General features: G+C 34.0%; 1 protein-coding gene across 1 annotated transcript; it reads right to left on the reverse strand.

Moving 5' to 3' along the window:
- Positions 1–9,573: 9,573 nt before the first annotated feature.
- Positions 9,574–16,481, reverse strand: LOC131859596 (dirigent protein 23-like). Its single transcript, XM_059213538.1, has 2 exons — positions 16,454–16,481; positions 9,574–10,022 (listed from the first exon to the last, which is right to left on the reverse strand). The coding sequence occupies exons 1-2, from the start codon at positions 16,479–16,481 to the stop codon at positions 9,574–9,576; spliced, it is 477 nt and encodes a 158-aa protein (XP_059069521.1).
- Positions 16,482–18,256: the final 1,775 nt, after the last annotated feature.

Here is an 18,256-nt window from a genome sequence, read left to right on the forward strand (position 1 = left end):
GCAATAGAAACAATATCCATGAAAGAAACCAAACCTAAAAGATGTTGTTCTATTGTAAGTCTGAAATGATTTCCTGGTTGCAGGCTTGTTGTTCATCTTTGATGATTTAGCTTTATCAAAACGTATACCAGCCAAATCTTTATGCAACATTTGCTTGCTCAAGATGTCATTTAGATGCATTGTACTTTCATGTTGTTCAATCTGTTTTTGAATTTTTATGGACTGTTGTTCTAATGTTTCAATTTTCTTTTCTCTTTCTTCAAGAAGAGACTTCAAGTTTGAGATCACTAAGTTTGCATCATTCAACTCGACTTGTAGAATCTGATTTGAACTTTCATGTGAAGCGACAAGCTTCTTTAACCTTTTAATTTCTTTTAGACCACAAAGCAACTCTCCTTCAAGATCAATTTCTCCTTGATCCAAATCATCAAATTTAATTTTTGTTTTACTAGTTACATCTTCTAACTCTGCCATAAACAGAGTTTCATTACCTTCACAAGGTGAATCATCTGATTCATCTCCAGAGTCTTCTTTAGTAAAGAGACTCTTCTTTTTCTTGAAGGTATTGAATTTCTTTTTAGGATTCCACATTTTCTTTTTGTAAAACTTTTCTGGTTTTTCCTCTTCACTATTTTGATCACTTAGAGGACATTGAGCAGCAAAGTGTCCAGCTTTGCCACAATTAAAACACTTAAAAGGTAATTTACCCTTATATTTCTTTTTCAATTTTCTAACAAGAAGGGCTTCTATAGCATCTGAAAGTTTAGACTCATTGTCAGGTTCTTCTTTCTTCTCTACTTTAAAAGTTGTTTCTTTTGAAGAAGAAGGATTATTACCTATCCTCATCTCATAGGCAGTAAGAATGCTTTGTAGGTTATCTAGTGTCATAATAGAAAAGCTTTTCTTTTCTTCTAAGGTTGAAACCTTAGTTTCAAACTTGGGCAACAAGGTTCTAATCACCTTATTAACAACTTCCTTTTCCTCAACATTTTCACCAAGACCCTTTCTAGAATTTACTATTTCATCAACTCTAAGAAAATAGCTTGCTACTGTTTCATCTTCTTTCATTCTCAAGGATTCAAATTGATTTTTGAGAGTAAGAATTTTAGACTCCTTAACCTTAGCATCCCCTTGATAAATAGTTTCAAGATTTTTCCATATATCATAAGCAGAAGAGCAATGCATGACTTTAACAAAGACATCTTTTGTAAGACCACATAAGAGAGCATGCTTAGCTCTGGCATTTAACTCATATTTGGTTTTATCATCAGGGTCAATAGGAATAGCAGTAGGAACTATATATTTTGTGGTCACAATGTTCCACACATTGAGATCAACTGAAATGAGATAAGTTTCCATCCTAATCTTCCAGAACACATAATCAGCTCCATCAAAAAGAGGAGCTCTTGAAAGTGAAGCACCTTCTTGGGTTTGAGCCATAAAAAGACTTCCAAAAGACCAAGAACAATCCCTAGGACAGACCTATATGGAGGGACCCTATGCTCTGATACCACTTGTTCGAAGTGGGTAGACTTTGAGAGGGGTTGGGGTCAATCAGAGTCCATAAAATTCTGACTTACTATATGATAAGTTATACTTTATGACCAAAACACAAAAATTTCTTCAGAGATATGAATTATACACAAAACCTTTATGCAAGCATTCATTTCAGACTATTCAATATTAACAAATTCAGTAATCCTTTTGTGCTAAACTTCTTGACTTAACATGCAATAATGATCTAACTAAAAAATAAATAAAGTTTCTGACTTGATTTTAAGAACACAATAAAATGTGCAGCAGATAAACACATAATAAACAAGATAACTGAAAGTATTAGAGATGATCAACTAATGGAACATATAAAACACATTTGACACATGACACAAGGATTTCTTGAGTGGAAAACCCTCTTGGGGTAGAAAAACCACTCGCCAAATGATTCCTTTTATTATTTCAAAGAGCACCAACCCTGTACATTGTTCAAGGAGCACCAACCCCTCTTCCTTTATAATCTCAAGTTTCAATCAATGGTGGCCTTGAAATTACAAAATATTGTAATCACAAGGTTATCAATGGTTGGAACGAGAAAAAAATTGAGCAATATAAAATATTGTTCCAACTATAAAGATAATTTTCAACTTCAAACAGAGAGAGTAAATTTAATCTCAATCTCTGAATCTGAAACACATTATTTTCTGTGTGTATATCAATGCATACAAGAATATTTCTGAATAGTACTAAAAAATGCTCCTCCTTTTTTTTAACTATCTACCTTTCAAGAAAATCACACAGATTTCACATCTCCAAGTCTCCATGAGAAACCCTTTTAAGTAGTGTTTTCAAATCTACGTTAGGGTTAAAAACCGAATACAACTTAAAACAGATCACACAGTTATACCAACTGTTTTGTTGTTTCGATAAAACAAATGTAAATGCTTTGTATACATTTGAAAGAGGATATTGCAAATAATAAAGATCACTTTTAACAAACACTTCCATTCTGATTTCCAAAATGCGGAAAGAAACGGAATAACCGATCATAACAGAAATGAAAGCAAGTGTGCATAACTGATTCGGAAAACCATCAAAGAATAACTGTAAACTTTCCTCATTTTGTTCTTTACACTGCCTTTGTGAAATAGACAATGAAATGTGGAAGATATTACTTGTCATTATTCACCAAGAATCACCTGAAAAAGAACTGTAGCAAATCCTTCTGCAAATCCCATAGATCTACCTGTTATCCAGAGAAAACGGCCGAAAAGAAACACCAAATGAAAGTTTGAGTAGAGCTGTTTAACATAGTTAAAACCCACAAGATAAAACCAAAAACAACCTCCTTAATCACCGGTATAGAAATGCTCATGGCGGCAGCTTAGAAGCTAGGGTTTGTGGCTTCGAAAGGAAAGAAAGAAGTTTAATTACTTTTCTTGGTCTCTCTGCAAAGTATTCCCTAAACTTTAGCATCTGTAACCATAATGAATTTAATTTCAAGTCCATGAAATATCACTTCCCACATGGATCATAATAATCCAGCATTTACATTGCAAGTGTTGAGTCAAACAAGCTGTCTATTCATCTTTTATGCCATGCAATCACTTATGATGTCGGGTAAGATAAAACTAACCATGATCAAAGATGACCACAGGTTAACCAACATGTTCCCAATGCCAAGATATCTTAACTCATTTTTGGCATCAAGACAAATTTAAGTCAAGAGTATTGAGAGTTCTTCTTGAAATGGTCAAAGTGATAGTTGTAGTGTCAATTTTGAGAACGTTGGGTGCTCACCGTCGGTCAAACGACGGGCGAGTCCGTGGGTACGGGCTTCAATGGGGCTGTGGCCACCTTTTGCTCGTAATAGTGAGTAGCCCATTTTGGCTGACCAACTAGGCATAAAAAAGAAAGTCCCGAATCAAGCCTAAGCATAATTAGAGCATCGGGTTCTTAGCGCAAAAGTCATGATTTCCAATTCCTTTGTTGTTGTTTTGTTTTATGCCGATTGGGAATGAGCATGGGCAGATTGTTTTGCTATTCTCAGAGTCATTGGTTGAGTTTGATCGTTACATGTTCTCACATGAGGAAAACAATAATATGAATAATTCCAATAGTAAAATTGGTGAAGTTGTGGGACAAAGACATGATTTTGATCCTAATTGTGAATTTATAAGTGAGTTTGACCTTGAGAAAGTCATAGGAGATTTTGTCTTTCACTCTGAGTTGATTTGGAGAAGGTGTACCCGCAATGTATGTGAATAAGGGTTCGCGAAATTAAAATCTTGTAGGTTGGATGCAAAGTGAGTTTTGGAATGGAAGCAGGGATGTCGTTGTGCATGGCTATACTAATTGACTTTCACGGGGGAGATTGTTGGGAATGTAAAGCCCAACGGTCATATGACCATTCGTATCCTCCCAACTCTTGGTTTCATAGCTAAACATGATTGTGTAAATGACTATATGCAGTCCATGTACTAAAATGTATTGATGTATTGATTAATAGATGATTCTTCGTGTTTTCAGTGGATGTAGCTAGTTATGGCAAACCATGTAAATCATTGCATTATGTATTGTTAGATATTTATCTTAATTTCGTTTTATTATGTTTTCTATACTCTTTTATAATTAACAAGTCCTCATATATGTTGGCGGTACATGTACCTGTAAAGTGTAGATGTGGAACATTTTCTCGAGAGATTCGCATATGGCAATTTGTGATAGATGATTTGTGACCATGTTGGAATACGATTCGAGAGGAGGCATCGGTTCCTGTTTCCTGGGGCAAAGTGAGTGCTATGAATTCTTGATCTGCAACGGAGTGGAGTACCCACTTGGTGAAGAAAGTATATTTGCCAACCGATTCATTTGAAAGGAAGCTTAAATGGTTATCCATTTATTCTTTACGATCAAAAATTTATACTAATGAAGAATAAGACAAAATTTGTATATAACATAAAATCACTTTTTTATCACTTCACAAATAGGTTTGCCATTATTAAGTAGAGCTTCATATATAGTACTGACTGGTATAAAAGAAATATTGGCTTATACATAATATATAATTAATCATTCCTCACGGTTGTTCATTGTAATGTAGAAACTTTTTAATATTCAAGCCTATTGATAAATAGTTCACGTCTCTAGTGTGCGCTGGGTCACAAAACTTGGATTCCCATAGAGATGTAAAAGTGAATGCAAGAAACAAAAGGCATCCATCACGTTCTGTCCTGAAACTGTGTCATGGAAATAGAAATGTAAATTGCTTATTTTTTCCTTTTCCTACTTTCAACTTCGAGGCAGCCGTCTCAGTTGGTTGTGAGGCAAAGAAGATAATCATGGCCACCCCTGCAAATGCCCCAGAATGTCTATATGGCTCCGTCATCTCCCAAGGTCTGAAAGATTGGCTACTCTTTCAACAAGTAAATAGGCTAACAGCTACTAACCTCGACATAGAGCATCTAACTTTAATATCCATTGTGTTATTCCCTTTTTGTTTTTATTGTTGCTTTTTAATACTTGTTCACCTATACTTGCCGTTGAAGACCATGATTACTAGATAAGTGTTCAATATTTTTTATGGTTTCATAAAATATTACATCACACGAAATAAGAGATTTCTTATTAGTCTTAATATACAATCTATGAGCTTTCGCAGATTTAAAATAGATTATTTTTTATGATCTTCTGCCCTCGTTCTTTCCTAACTCCTTCTCTAGATTGCTCACCTTCTCCCCCTTAACGGGGAGTCCGTCATGGAGGTTTTCCTGTACGTTAGTCGGGTGCCTCCTCCCTGCTCCTAAAGGTTTCACAATTAAATATGATGTTTTTTGGATTGTTGTGTTTTGGAAGAAGAAAAGTCAGTCCCTTATAGTCCCTAACTTGCAGATTGTTTCATTGGGACAGAAGCTGAGCTCCAACTCAGATTTTCAGGATTTTCAGTAATTGTCCATTTTATTGTTTTGTTTCATTAGATAGGTTTGATTTTTTGTTTAACTTTTTTATTTTTGGTTGCTCTGTATTTGTTAGTTATCTATTTGGTAATCTTCCTTTTTTGTAATGGGTTTTTGGATCTTAGAAAAAATCTGTTTATCTTAATAAAAAAATAAGTGGAGTTAGAAATATACAGATTAATGATATTAGATCTTTATAATCCAGAATTTTTATCAATGTTGTTTCAGGGTTAGATTGTGTACCATTTTTTTGTATCAACATGTTAAACCACATTCTATGATCCATCATCCAAATAAATAAAATATATGAAGGATAACCAAACCAAAACTCATATGGAGTCACCTAGTGAAGGGAAGATGAAGTAGATATATTGTATAAATAAATGCTTGTTTTTGTTGCTTTTATCCAAAAATAAAAATGTATTCCTTTGAAATATAACATCGCTCAAACCATATTCTTGACTATTTTGTTCATTCTCTCAACAAAAGTAAAAGTTGGGGATACCTCAAATAGTGATATGAAGTTTAATCCTATTTTAATGAAGGTAACCCTAGGAAAAATCTAACATAAACTCTTCACCATTGTCTATTTAAAGATAATTAATTTGAAATTGAGATTCATTTTGAATCATAATTCAAAACAGTACACTAATACATTTGGCCTAAAATTCTGATGAAGGTTTCCGACGGAGAAGGTATATTGTGATCAAATTTGATTTTTTTTTGAAAAAATGTTCGATTTCGTTAGAATTCTAATGATAATGCAACATCTGGTTTTGACGGAGAAGGAATTGGCAATGACATTTGGGTTTTTTTAGAAAAAGTGCTTGCATTCGTCGATATTCCGATGACCGTGTGCATTACTTTAAAAAAAAAAAAGACCAAGTCGTTTCATAAATCCCGCCTTTTTGTCTCGTCGACCTTTGCCATTACAAAATCCCACCTCTTCGTCCCGTCGACCTTCAAAATCCTACCTCTTCGTCTTGCCTCTACCATTACAAAATCCTGCCTATGCAGGGAACCTATGGGTTTAATCGTCAGCTATCCTAGCTATCTACTACTAGTGCTCCAGCCGTGGAATGAAGTGATTCCTCCCATGCCGATTCCTATGAAAGAATCTAGATCGATTACATGCTCAAGAAGTCGTGGGTGGGGGTCTAGTAAGTCGAGAAGTTATTGTTGGGCCCCAAATCCCTACTGTTGAGGCTGTGGTGGGGAAGAGAATTGGTGTGAAACCAGCCGGTTCTACAGCTCAAGCTGGAAGTGGAGGGAGTTCGATTCGGTTCTGTGCTTTCCCAATGAATGGGAATTATTGACCTAAAGAAGAAATCAGAGCCACACTGCAAACAATCTGAATTCCTGGACACTCACTATCGAATCTCCATCCATCTTCACTAGCTTCAACCACAACTATTTGCGTAAGTGTCCCTTCCTGGTCGAGCAAATGAGTGCCTACCTAAAGGCCCTCCCAAGGTATCTTAGTTCATTGTCTCGGGGCATATTAGGGGATCACAATGGGGATCACAATAGGGAACATGCAGGTAGGGGCCATCTTCCGATGAACATGAAGAGGGAGGCAGACATAGGTTCCTTGTGGGTTTAATCACTATAGGATGTAGGAATGGTTTAATCACTACAGGAAAAAAGTAGGGTATAATCAACAAATTCATTGTTATACATATTCAAATATTTAGATTCAAAGTTTATTATAGAATTATCAGATTAATTGCCAATAGCAGAGATGGTGAGAGGTTTTTGTAATATGATATGATCGATTTAAAAGAAGAATTTCTTACAAGACCTAAACCATTGAACAATCCTACAATCATGTATTAATTAAACACTGCATTTTAAATAATGAATAATATAGTTAGCCTGAAACATATTAACACTACTTTCCATATTTAAAATATATCCTAATTAAGGAGAGGGATGACCTAAACTTGCGTGATCGAGTGACATTATGTAAAATATATCCTAATTATGGATGCTAGTATATATGGCTGTGACAAAAAATCCCTGTTGCAGAACCGTGAGAGCATTGTGTAGTGATCGAGTGCAATTTTTTGTCGGTGTTTTGGAAGGGAGCATAAGTGTACCATTAGGAAGGTGGTATAAAATGGAAGCTAAGAGGTATAAGGTTATGAGGTGTGGGTTAGGATAAAATAGGGAGGTAAGTGATGAAGGATGTAATGGTGAAAGAGTAAGTTAGGATATGTTAGGGGTTTGGAAGGTAGGAAAGTGAATGGGGGGAGATTAAAGGATGTGAAGAATGGAATGGGGTTAGGTAGGTGAAGTAAAAGTAAGTGTGTATGAGGTTAAGGTTTAGGATAGGATGTAGAAAAGTTGAACCCTATTTTAATACATATAATTCTAAAATAAATTTAATGTAACTTTCCCGCATTGTTTATTTAAAGGAACTAATTTGAGATTGAGATTCATTTTGAATCTTAATCTAAAAATTTTAACTTTCAAAATCTTTAAATGTCTTTTGTAAGAAGTAAATCCAAATTATTTGATTACGATAATCAATGGACAATATAAAATACCTACATCCCCCAATAAAATTTATTGGTAAGGGTCCACACAAATCAAAATGAATGAGTTCAATTTTCTTTGTATTCACCAAGTTAAACAAGCGAAAGGATCTCTATGTTGTGTCAAAATATAAGTTTTATATTTTCAACTACCTTTAATAAAATTTACAAACCTACAACAATATTCTCTTGCATAATTTTAATTACCAATATCAATAACAATAGACAACTCATTAGTTACCAAACTCACCAATCTTACTAAACCTTCTTGAACCTTTGCACTACCATTTCTACTCCCTTTTAGGAATTTTTTTAACTATAAATACATTCTAATATGTAAAAAAAAAGGCCAAGAAATAAGTTCAACTTAAGAGGTGAAATAGAGCTAGATAAATGTATGTGCATCTCTTTCTTCTTACCATAAACTCTTGTTTAATCATAATTTATGTATATGATTCTAATATGTCAAAAAAGACTAGGAAAATAGGTTCAATTTACAATAGGTAAAATAAAACTAGCTAAAGATATGCATGTCTCTTTGTTCTTACCATAAACTCTTATTCAATCACAATCTATGTATATCATGTCCTATTATTCAATAATATTAAACTTTATAAACTATGAGATTCTTGTTTTATTAATTTCTTTTAAGAAGGAACCATTATTTCTATGAATACGGTCAATAATTTAAATTGTAAATTTCATTTACAAAATTTTCTTCCTACTATAATATATGTTAGGAATTATTTTACTTTTTTTTCTAGCCTATCAATTATTGGGTTAAAATTTTAAATATTCCATAAGAATATATTATAATAGCCAAATTCTAAGATTTTATTGAACTTGAGTAAGCACAATAAGTGGATTTTGACATTTTTCTTTTTAAATGATATTTATTAAAGTTAAGCTAAGTTAATGATTAATGTGATTACATTAAAGTTAAGCTAAGTTAATGATTGCAGGTTCAAGCCCCACAAAGTCCTTGTTAAACCCACCTCTGATTTTGCCTTGGTGTCCTCTGGCTCTAGGATTAGCTATTGCAAAAAGGTGTCTTTTTTGGATAAAGTGTTAATTTTATGTCAGGATTGGTAGGATAAAAATTCCCTTATGTAATTGGCCATCTCTTTGTGTCTTTACTAGGTGGTTGCTCTTTTTTGTGGTTTTCGATTTCTTTCTATTTTTGTTGGTTTTCTAGTTATACTGCTGGCTTTTGGATCGCTCTGTTGGGATTTTGTTTTGTTGTAGTGGAAAATTTCTTTTTTGCTGGTTGCACATCCCTCATGTGCTCTTGATGTCGCTTTGCAGATATGTAATAGTATGAACCTATCCCACTTTAATTAATCAAAACATAAAGAATTACTTCAATAATTTGATTCAAGTTTATTAGATATTACACTCACTTGCATGTATCTATGATTGTATATTTTCATATAATTCTATTGTATAACCACTAATATGTTGGATGTAGAAAAACTTGAGTGCAAAAGAACTTCCATCCAAACAGGAACTCAAATCCATTATTCTAAAGAGCAAATACTTACTTTATTCATGCTCCCCAATGGAGAGTAGAGCATGAATAACTAATACTAGTAATGAAGCACAGTGGCATTATAATGGACGATTGCATTGCCAGTGGTGAGGTCGAACGAGTATGTGTGAGCGAGGGCATACCCTCGAGCCAGCCTAAATTTCCCACTTCCTCCCACAATTGGCATCTCCCTGACCTTATTAAACACAGCGTTGTGACCCACCACGGCGAGTGTGCTTCCGTTAAACTCCCCACTCTGAAAAACATAAGTGACCGCCATTAGCAGTTGAATATCCTCTTGACTGGTCATTGCATATAATCCCTGAGCTCTGCCCAACAATTTGGAGGTGAGGTCAGGGCCTTCCGTCAACAGATCGTCAATCACCATTACAGTTCCGAAGAAAGTGGAGGAAGCATTGGTCGATGGAGCGGACGCCACCTGCACAGCCGTCACGTTTTGTCCCGAAACTGTGTCATGGAAATAGAAATTCAAATTGCTTACTTTTTCTTTACCTGCTTTCAACTTCGCTGCCGTCTGAGTTGGTTGCAAGGCAAAGATGATAATGATGAGCACCACTGCAAATCTCGCAGCAGAATGTCGATGCAGCTCCATCATCTCCAAACGCTGTTGGTCTCAAAGATTGGCTACTCCTACAACAAATAAATAGGCTAAAATCTACTAAACTCGAAATATAAATCTCACCTACTGCAGAACATCTAACTTTAATATCTGTCAGTATTATTTGGCTTTCGTTTTTTTATTGTTGTTTTCTACATGGTTGTTTACACTATACTTGCCCTTGAAAACCACTGATTACCGTAAGCTTTCGAGCATTTTAAAATGTTTTGAGAAGTTTCTATAAATTTAGAGTTTTAATGGCCGACAAGCGTAGCGTTGGTGCTTCCGGGGTGGACGAGTTATATTTTGCTCTGTCCTCTTCCTTCTAAATAGCATTTATTTCCTATTATGTTGCTCCTCACTATGTGGCTTTTTCATTATTAGCTTATTTTTGGGGTTTCATTGTCATTCATGGTGGTAGAATTTCATGTGTAATCATACTTGAGTAACAACACAATATCTTAATTGTTCTTGTTTCTATATTGGAGGGAAATAATAGTTTCAAATATTTTTTCTTTCATCAAGATCCACTTTTTCTTTATTGAGTTGTATCTTTTCTAACGGTTTTCCTTCCTTGCATTGAAGTGTTTGTCCTTCATGACGATCTTATCCTTTCTTGGAGGTGTGTATCCTTGATTAGGACCTCTTCTTTTCTTGAAAGTGTATACCTTTTAAATTATCTCTCATTGGTGTTGAAAGTGTGCAATCCTTCATCAAGAATCCCCTCTCCTAACAATTTGGAAGGTTTGTATTCTTGATCTCTTTCCTCTTTTAGTGTTGAAGATGTTATCTTTTCTTGAAGATCTCCTTTCTTTATAAAGGTAGATATCTTTAGATAAAGATCTCTTCCTCCCCCTTTGATAGTCATATATCCTTGATAAGGGTCTCTTTAAACTTTATGCAAGATGTCTCGTTTACAAATATCGCTTCCTTACTAAAAGATTTGTATCCTTTATGAGGATCTCCTTTCTAGCTTGAAATGCATGTACTTTTTTAAAGATATCTTCCTTGTGTTGACACTTTTTTGTCCTTGATGTGGATATCTATCCTCCTTAAGATATCAACATGACAATATGTTGATATCTTAAGGGGAGCACATAAGTCCTCATTTCTTGTATTTATTCATTATTATAGCATTTAGTCTTTTTTCATTTTATCATATATCTTAGTGGAGCTTATTAGTTTGATCTCGGATTCCCTTGACAAGCATATTTTAGGCTTTTTAAGGTGTTGGTCAACTACCTTAGCATGGATTACTAGTTTGATCATTGTTAGCATTTTCAAAAGCCTTGAGAATTTGGTTGTCTAAGATAACACAACTTCTTAGTATGATCATCATTATGGGTTGCCTAGAATAATAGAGTTTTCTAGTGTGATCATTTATTGCACTACATAGATCACACAACATAATACATCTTGATGTCTCGTAGAATTTGTGCCTTTTCATGGATTGCCTTGCACAACATAACTTGCTAGCCTATAGAATCCATGACACATCATGAATCACCTAGCATAACACACCTTGTTGGCCTATTGAGTCAATGGTTTTTCCCAAGGACCTCTAGCATAACATATTTTCCTAGTTCTTGGACCATCACTTCTTATTTCATCAATTAGTGTATGCTTTTGTCTCTTTCTAGAACTCCACCTTTCCTCTTACAATTACATTTTGAGAATGACACTAGCAATTGAGATATTTTTGACATTGTTGTATCCTCAACTAGTTGACTTGGAACCTTTTATTTTCTTTAGTACTAAAATTATTTTCTTTGTGTATATTTGAAGGTTTTTATATGCATTGATAGGATCCTATTCTTGGAGGCTTGATCATCCCTCAAACCTAGTGTCATCCTATCACTATCTTGTCTTTCTCTTAGTTGTTTTATTGGTTCATCTCTACTTTACCATGACTGTGAGCATAAGTTCACACTCTTGCTAAATTTGGGGGTAAAAGTAGCATCATAAACTATAACCCCTTAAAATTACATAGTCCTTTTTGGGCCCTTTCTTTAGTGTTCTTTTTTCTCGATCATTCTAAGCCTATTTTGGCCTTATCTCATCCAAACTATCATAATATGCTCATGAGGTGATCCAATCCTTTGTCTTGAGCCTATGCCCTATGCAACCACCTTTCTTTTGTCCCTTTCTAGATAGACTATGATGCCTAGCACCGTAGTCCTAATGAACTATGGTGCCTAGAACCTTAGTCCCTCCTAAAGGGACCCAGATTTGAACCATTGCAAGTGTCGATTCCCACCATTTGTGTTCAAATCCTGATATTTTGATATGACCATTGGAAGTCAACCTAAATGTGAAGATACCTTGAGAAACCTATATAAGGTGATAATAATATATCATTTATAAATCCAATCTAGTAATTTTATCATTCTAATTCAAGAGTCCTAATTCCTTCATTCAAGAGAAATTTTGAGTACAATGAGCATCAAGCTATGGCAACTTATCTTCAAGTATGATTTCATGATGGATTTTTTTATGTTTTGTCATGTTATATCATCAACTCTTGGAGTACTTGTATAGATAGCATTGCATTACCACCATAATCAATCCTAAGGTATAATATTGTCAATTCAATATTTCATTTGTTATTTACACTCTACCCTACCAAGGCTCTTTCTCAACATCATATTTTTTGTGGAGTTGCAAGAACCAACATGAGTTTTGACTTACACAAACCTCTATATAACACAATATTTTATCTCCATTTGTGTGTAGGCTATAGAATCAATTTCCAAAAGTGATAGAATTGTGCACAACCAAATGAGGCATGCAGTTCTAGATTTTGAACAAAAAAATCCTATGACTAATCTAGTGAGTTGCATAGTTTGATTTTTTTTGGCTTAATTTAATAGGAAGTGATCCACAAAACCTCTTGATCCGAGATCCAAAGTCTCAGTTGACAAAGACACATCTAGGATTAGGGCGCCTATCTCAATAGTCCAACATTTCTAGGCTCCTTTAGCTACATGTTCCTTTTCCATCTCATTTCTATATATATACTTTTGAGTTGGCTTATAGTTCTATATTTGTCTATTTATATTGATTATTATCCATTTTGTAGCATTTTGCCTAGTTATTACGTATTCATGTCATCAAATCAAATAAAACATGAAAAGAGGAAATAATCATACACAGCATCCGCCTCTCCTCTGGGACCGGAGTTGGAACTTATTGGATGATTCCTCCAACAAATGATATTCATTCGGGGTCTTAGTTTATTTCTCTAGGCTAAGAACCCTTTTAAATATATTTCACTTCCATACACAAAAGTTCAACAATTTAAAAGGAAGCTTAATTTTTTTAGTAAATTGTTTAATCATAGTTTATTGCATATCCACATATAAATTTCCTCTCCAAAATTCTTGTATGGTCTACTTCATCTTTTTTTCCTCACTAGTTAGAAGTTTCCTTTCCATTGGGAACTAGGAATTGGAGCTTCCATTAACAGCTTTTAACTCCTTAGAAACTCTACATTTCCTTCTTTTTTGGTAGTTTTGAATTCCTTAGAAACATTGCATTTCCTTATTTGTCATGGATCCCTATCTCCTTAGAAATATCAATTTTTTGTTCAAGTTAAAGCTTCTCTTAAGGGTTCCAATCTCATCAAGAATCAAAATACTTTATCAAAATTCATACACACATATATGAACTCTTAAAACTGAATAATAAATCTTTTGAAGCACTAAGTCTTGGAATGTGTCAATGAGGCTATTAGGAATTGGAATTGTAGGGGCTCCCAAGGATATTGGAGCTCCTTTGTGAGCTCTAACTCGTAAAGATAACAAATATGATAATTCTTTACTGATGATTTCACCCATAATTGCAATTTTCAATGGTTCTTGTAATTATTGAAACTACCTTGAGTTCTAATTAGTTCCTAGCTAGGGCCAAAGTTCCAACTACTTATAAATTTGCCAATTTTTTCCCATTTTCCACCAAACTCTATACAAACATACCATTTTGGTTCTTCTTTAAGGTGAAATATAACTTTGCATATAACTAAGTGATGAATAATTTTTGTTGATTGCTACAAGAACTAGAATTGTTGAGATTTCCAAGAACATCATGAACATTTGATTAGTTCTTAATTGTTCTTGAACCCCCAATCATCCATAACATTTCAATTTGAACCCCAAATACACACCAAATTTTAGTTGTATGTACCCATTAAAATCCTTAAAAATATTAAATGCTTGCCCAAATTTTAATCAAAATCGCCATCTTGCAATATTTTACTATAATCAACAACAATATAATAAATGTAAGGAAAACTTGAAATGAAAAAAAGGAAATTTTTTTGGGTGACACAAGATTTCTCATGAACCTGAATGCTCCTATATCACTCAATGATATGTATAAGGGCCAAGTGTATATTGGATATAATTGTTGATTGTTGTTATATATTATAATTTATCTAATGTAGTAACCTATTTAGGATACCTCAACAAATACCTCTAAAGTTTAGTTTACACTAAATTTTAATAAGGTCTTATTTAGCTTAGAAATTGGTAAAAAAAATTCCTACCTATTCATTTGGTTGAGGCTTTTCCCTAAGTTTGAAACCCCTAATTCTCAAGAAATTTTCTCTTCTATATATTTAAGGAACTACAATTTTGAGAACCAACAACTTTGATATTTTTACCCAAGAATCATGGCATGATGCATTCATTGAAATATATTATACAAAATTTGATGTGGAAAGCATAGATTTAACTTTATCATTTTCACATAAAAATCGATCTATTCCTAACACTTTATCATTATAATGGGTCATATATTTTTGTTTATTAAAATAATTTTCTATATTATTCCATGGGATCTTTCACTCATGGATTGTATAACTACCTTTTCAACCACATTTGTTTCTATATAAATAGAGCATATCATTTTGGATGTCATATCGGAAGTTTCATCTTCCATATATATCTCATATTCTTATATTCTTCCATTGGTGTTGACCTCTTTCTTGATCACTATGACCACCTATAGAAGAAAATTTCATATTAAGAGGTTGGTCCTTTTATTAAGAAAGATATATTTTTACCAATTTTATCAATTGTTTTGTTAATGGTTTCTTAACACTTAACCAAATTTTTGACAAATTAATTAAAAGTAATAGTATGCAATTGATTACTTGCATGTAGAGATTCCAAATAAATTCAATCAATTGAAAGAAGTTCCTCTATAAAGATCATAAGATAGATATTAACTTTTTCACTAACAACACCGATGCCTTATTTCATTTTTTTTCAAAAGTTGAACTCATAATATAATCATTCTTCTATTCAAAGTTTAATAACCTCAACTACAATTAAATGAACTACAAATGTAAAAGAGAATAATATAGATCTTGTAATGTTTTAATTATGTCCCAAGTTACTTTACACCTTTCTATGTCTTGAAATATCTTTTAACATAAGTTATTGTCAACATTAAGAATTTAGAATTCTTATACTGCTATACTTCACTTTCTTTAATAATAGTTGGTATTGTAGACTAGGTATCTCCATCACAAATATTTTACCACAAATCATTCAATATAAGAATGTTCTGAGAAAACTTAAACCATTCTATCAATTAATCTTTTCTTATTTGACTTTTCTAACCATTATTATAATAACTTACATCTAAATTATAAAACATAGACAACTGTTTTTATTTAATTTCTGTTGCTTTAGATTTTATTGACAAAGAAAGGGAGGTAAAACCCAAAAACAAGAGTTAAAATCTCTGTGACTACGTTTCGTGCAACAGCAAACTCCATTAATTATCCTTCAACAGGTCGTCAATCACCATCATCACTCACTGCTCCGAATAAAATGGATGCAGGCCTATCATCTCCAACAGCTGTGGGTAATGTTAGTCTTTCATCAAGTACATATGGCCAAAACCTTCTCATTTCACCAACAATAACTACAACATTTAGCTTTGTTGCAAAAGCATCTAACTTTACTATTACATGTATTATTAGTTTTTTTGTTTTTTTATTGTTGTTCATACTGGACTTTGCCGACAACCGATAACAAAAAGTTTTTCAATTATTTTGTGAATTTACTGCGGCAGCTTGTATAAATATCAAATTATAATAGCCGCACTGACCAGTTTTGTTTTTGCCTCGTAGCTGCACTCTTTAACTCACAATCTCATCGTCAATGATCATACGTTATAAACTGGTAGCAGAATTGGAAAGTATTATCAAAAGTGTGCAGAGAGAAATATTTAATTTTATAATTTAATTTTATAATGTCGAGAGGCGTAACATTACAATGGCACCCACCCAATTTTTTTTATGGGTGCCAACCTCTTAATTGCCTCCATGACCCCGCCATGTCGACTGGGCTCAGTGCCTCCGTCACCCGAGCTCCAATTGCTCCATCTGACTCTCTCTCCACACTACTTCTTCGCCACGATCTTCGCTACACCAACTGCCGGACAACCCCAGCCTCGCTTCTGCCACCACCTGCCTTTGTCAAGTTCTGCGCCCCTTCTCCTCCTCCACTTGAGAATCCTTCAAGCCTCGCTTTATATTGTACTCTTGCATTTTGTTGCTATGGGTTCTCCTGAATTTGCACTTTTAACTACATATAATTATGCATCATGGAAAATTAAAGTATAGAGTAAACTAATAGAAAACGAACTCATTCATTACATAAATGGAACAATAACAGCACCAGTAGATCCTAAAGCCGGTTCTAAAGCTCAATTGGAATGGCTCACTAAAAATTCTATGGCTCTTGAAATTTTCAGAAAGTATGTATCAGATGACCTCATTTTTCACATTGAGAAGTGCATTACAGTTAAAGAGGCTTGGGTTATCTATGTCAAATTGTACGATCAAGTTGATGAGATTAGGGGCTGTAATCTTGATAGTGAACTCACAACATTATATCCCAAGGATTTTGATACAATCCAAAATTATGTCACAAAAGAAATTAAGCTAAGAGAAAAGCTTAAGGATTGTGGCATTGACAAGAAAGATGCTCAATTGGGTTACAATTTGTTGGACAAGCTTCCATTAAAGTGTGCAGCCTGTGTTTCTAGCTTTCACACCCATCGGTTGATTTCTGGTGCCTCATTCACTCCAACATCATTTGATGCATTCACAGAGATGTTGATACTTGATCAATCAAAGTTGATTAAGATGGGGATTCTCAAGTCTTCAAAGTCCATAGTTTTGGTGGCTAAATAAGGGAATCAAAACAATCAAGGAAAAGGCAAGAACCAAAAGTAGTCTAAGCCAAAGCCACAAAAAGATAGAGCACAATCATCCTCTACACAACATGGAAATTCTACATCTTCACCTAAGGGGAAATCATATAAGGAGAATCCTTTTTTGTGCATATTGCAAGAAGTCAAGACATGATGAACTCCATTGTTACAAGAAGGATATTGATGAACTGAAACATCTTCTTGATAAGAATAGAATCAGTTTTCCTTCTAGATTGTCTATTTCATCTTCTTCTTCCAAAGAATAGGAATTTGATTAAGGATCACACTTTTGGGACAAGCAAAGGACAAGCTCTTTGTGCTACTACCAGTCATGAGTTGGAGAGTTGACTTCTAAATTCAGAAGCTTCTCATCATATGGCATCTTCGCAATCTATGTTCTTTTCATTTGAGCCTTGCAACATGCCACCGATTTTGATGGGCAATCATACATATATGAATGTGGTTGGGAAAGGATTTGTTGTCATTGGGGATAACTCCTTCAATGGTGTGTTGTGTGTACCTCATTTGCCAAAGAATTTTCTTTCCATCTATCAGATCACTCATGCAGTAACAAGGAAGACTATGGAGTTCACACCTGATTCAGTTATCATTAGAGACTTAGAGAGTAGAGCTATCATTGCAACTGGGGTGATGGATCATGCATCTCGGTTGTACTCCTTTTAAGATTTTGGTCCTTTTAATGAGGTTGATTTTTCACATGATGATCACACTTATTGTGTGGATTCTGATATCAATGAGAACTTTAGTTACTTTAACTTGGGTGTTTGCTCCAGTTCTTGAGCCTTGCATTTCATCTCTTCCTATTGATATCACATCTACTATTGCACCTAATGATGCAGATGTTGCTACAATTTTGGCTTCATGTGATTTAGTG

The sequence above is a fragment of the Cryptomeria japonica genome, chromosome 10, assembly GCF_030272615.1.
Source record: "Cryptomeria japonica chromosome 10, Sugi_1.0, whole genome shotgun sequence".
Taxonomy (NCBI): Eukaryota; Viridiplantae; Streptophyta; class Pinopsida; order Cupressales; family Cupressaceae; genus Cryptomeria; species Cryptomeria japonica.

What these genes read in the sequence shown, in the direction of transcription:
- LOC131859596 (XM_059213538.1), bottom strand. Translation starts at nt 16,481, where the DNA reads ATGGCGGGGTCATGGAGGCAATTAAGAG. An exon ending in GTCATGGAGGCAATTAAGAG is followed by an intron (nt 10,023 to 16,453) that starts GTTGGCACCCAT and finishes AAGCAGGTAAAG; the next exon opens with AAAAAGTAAGCAATTTGAAT.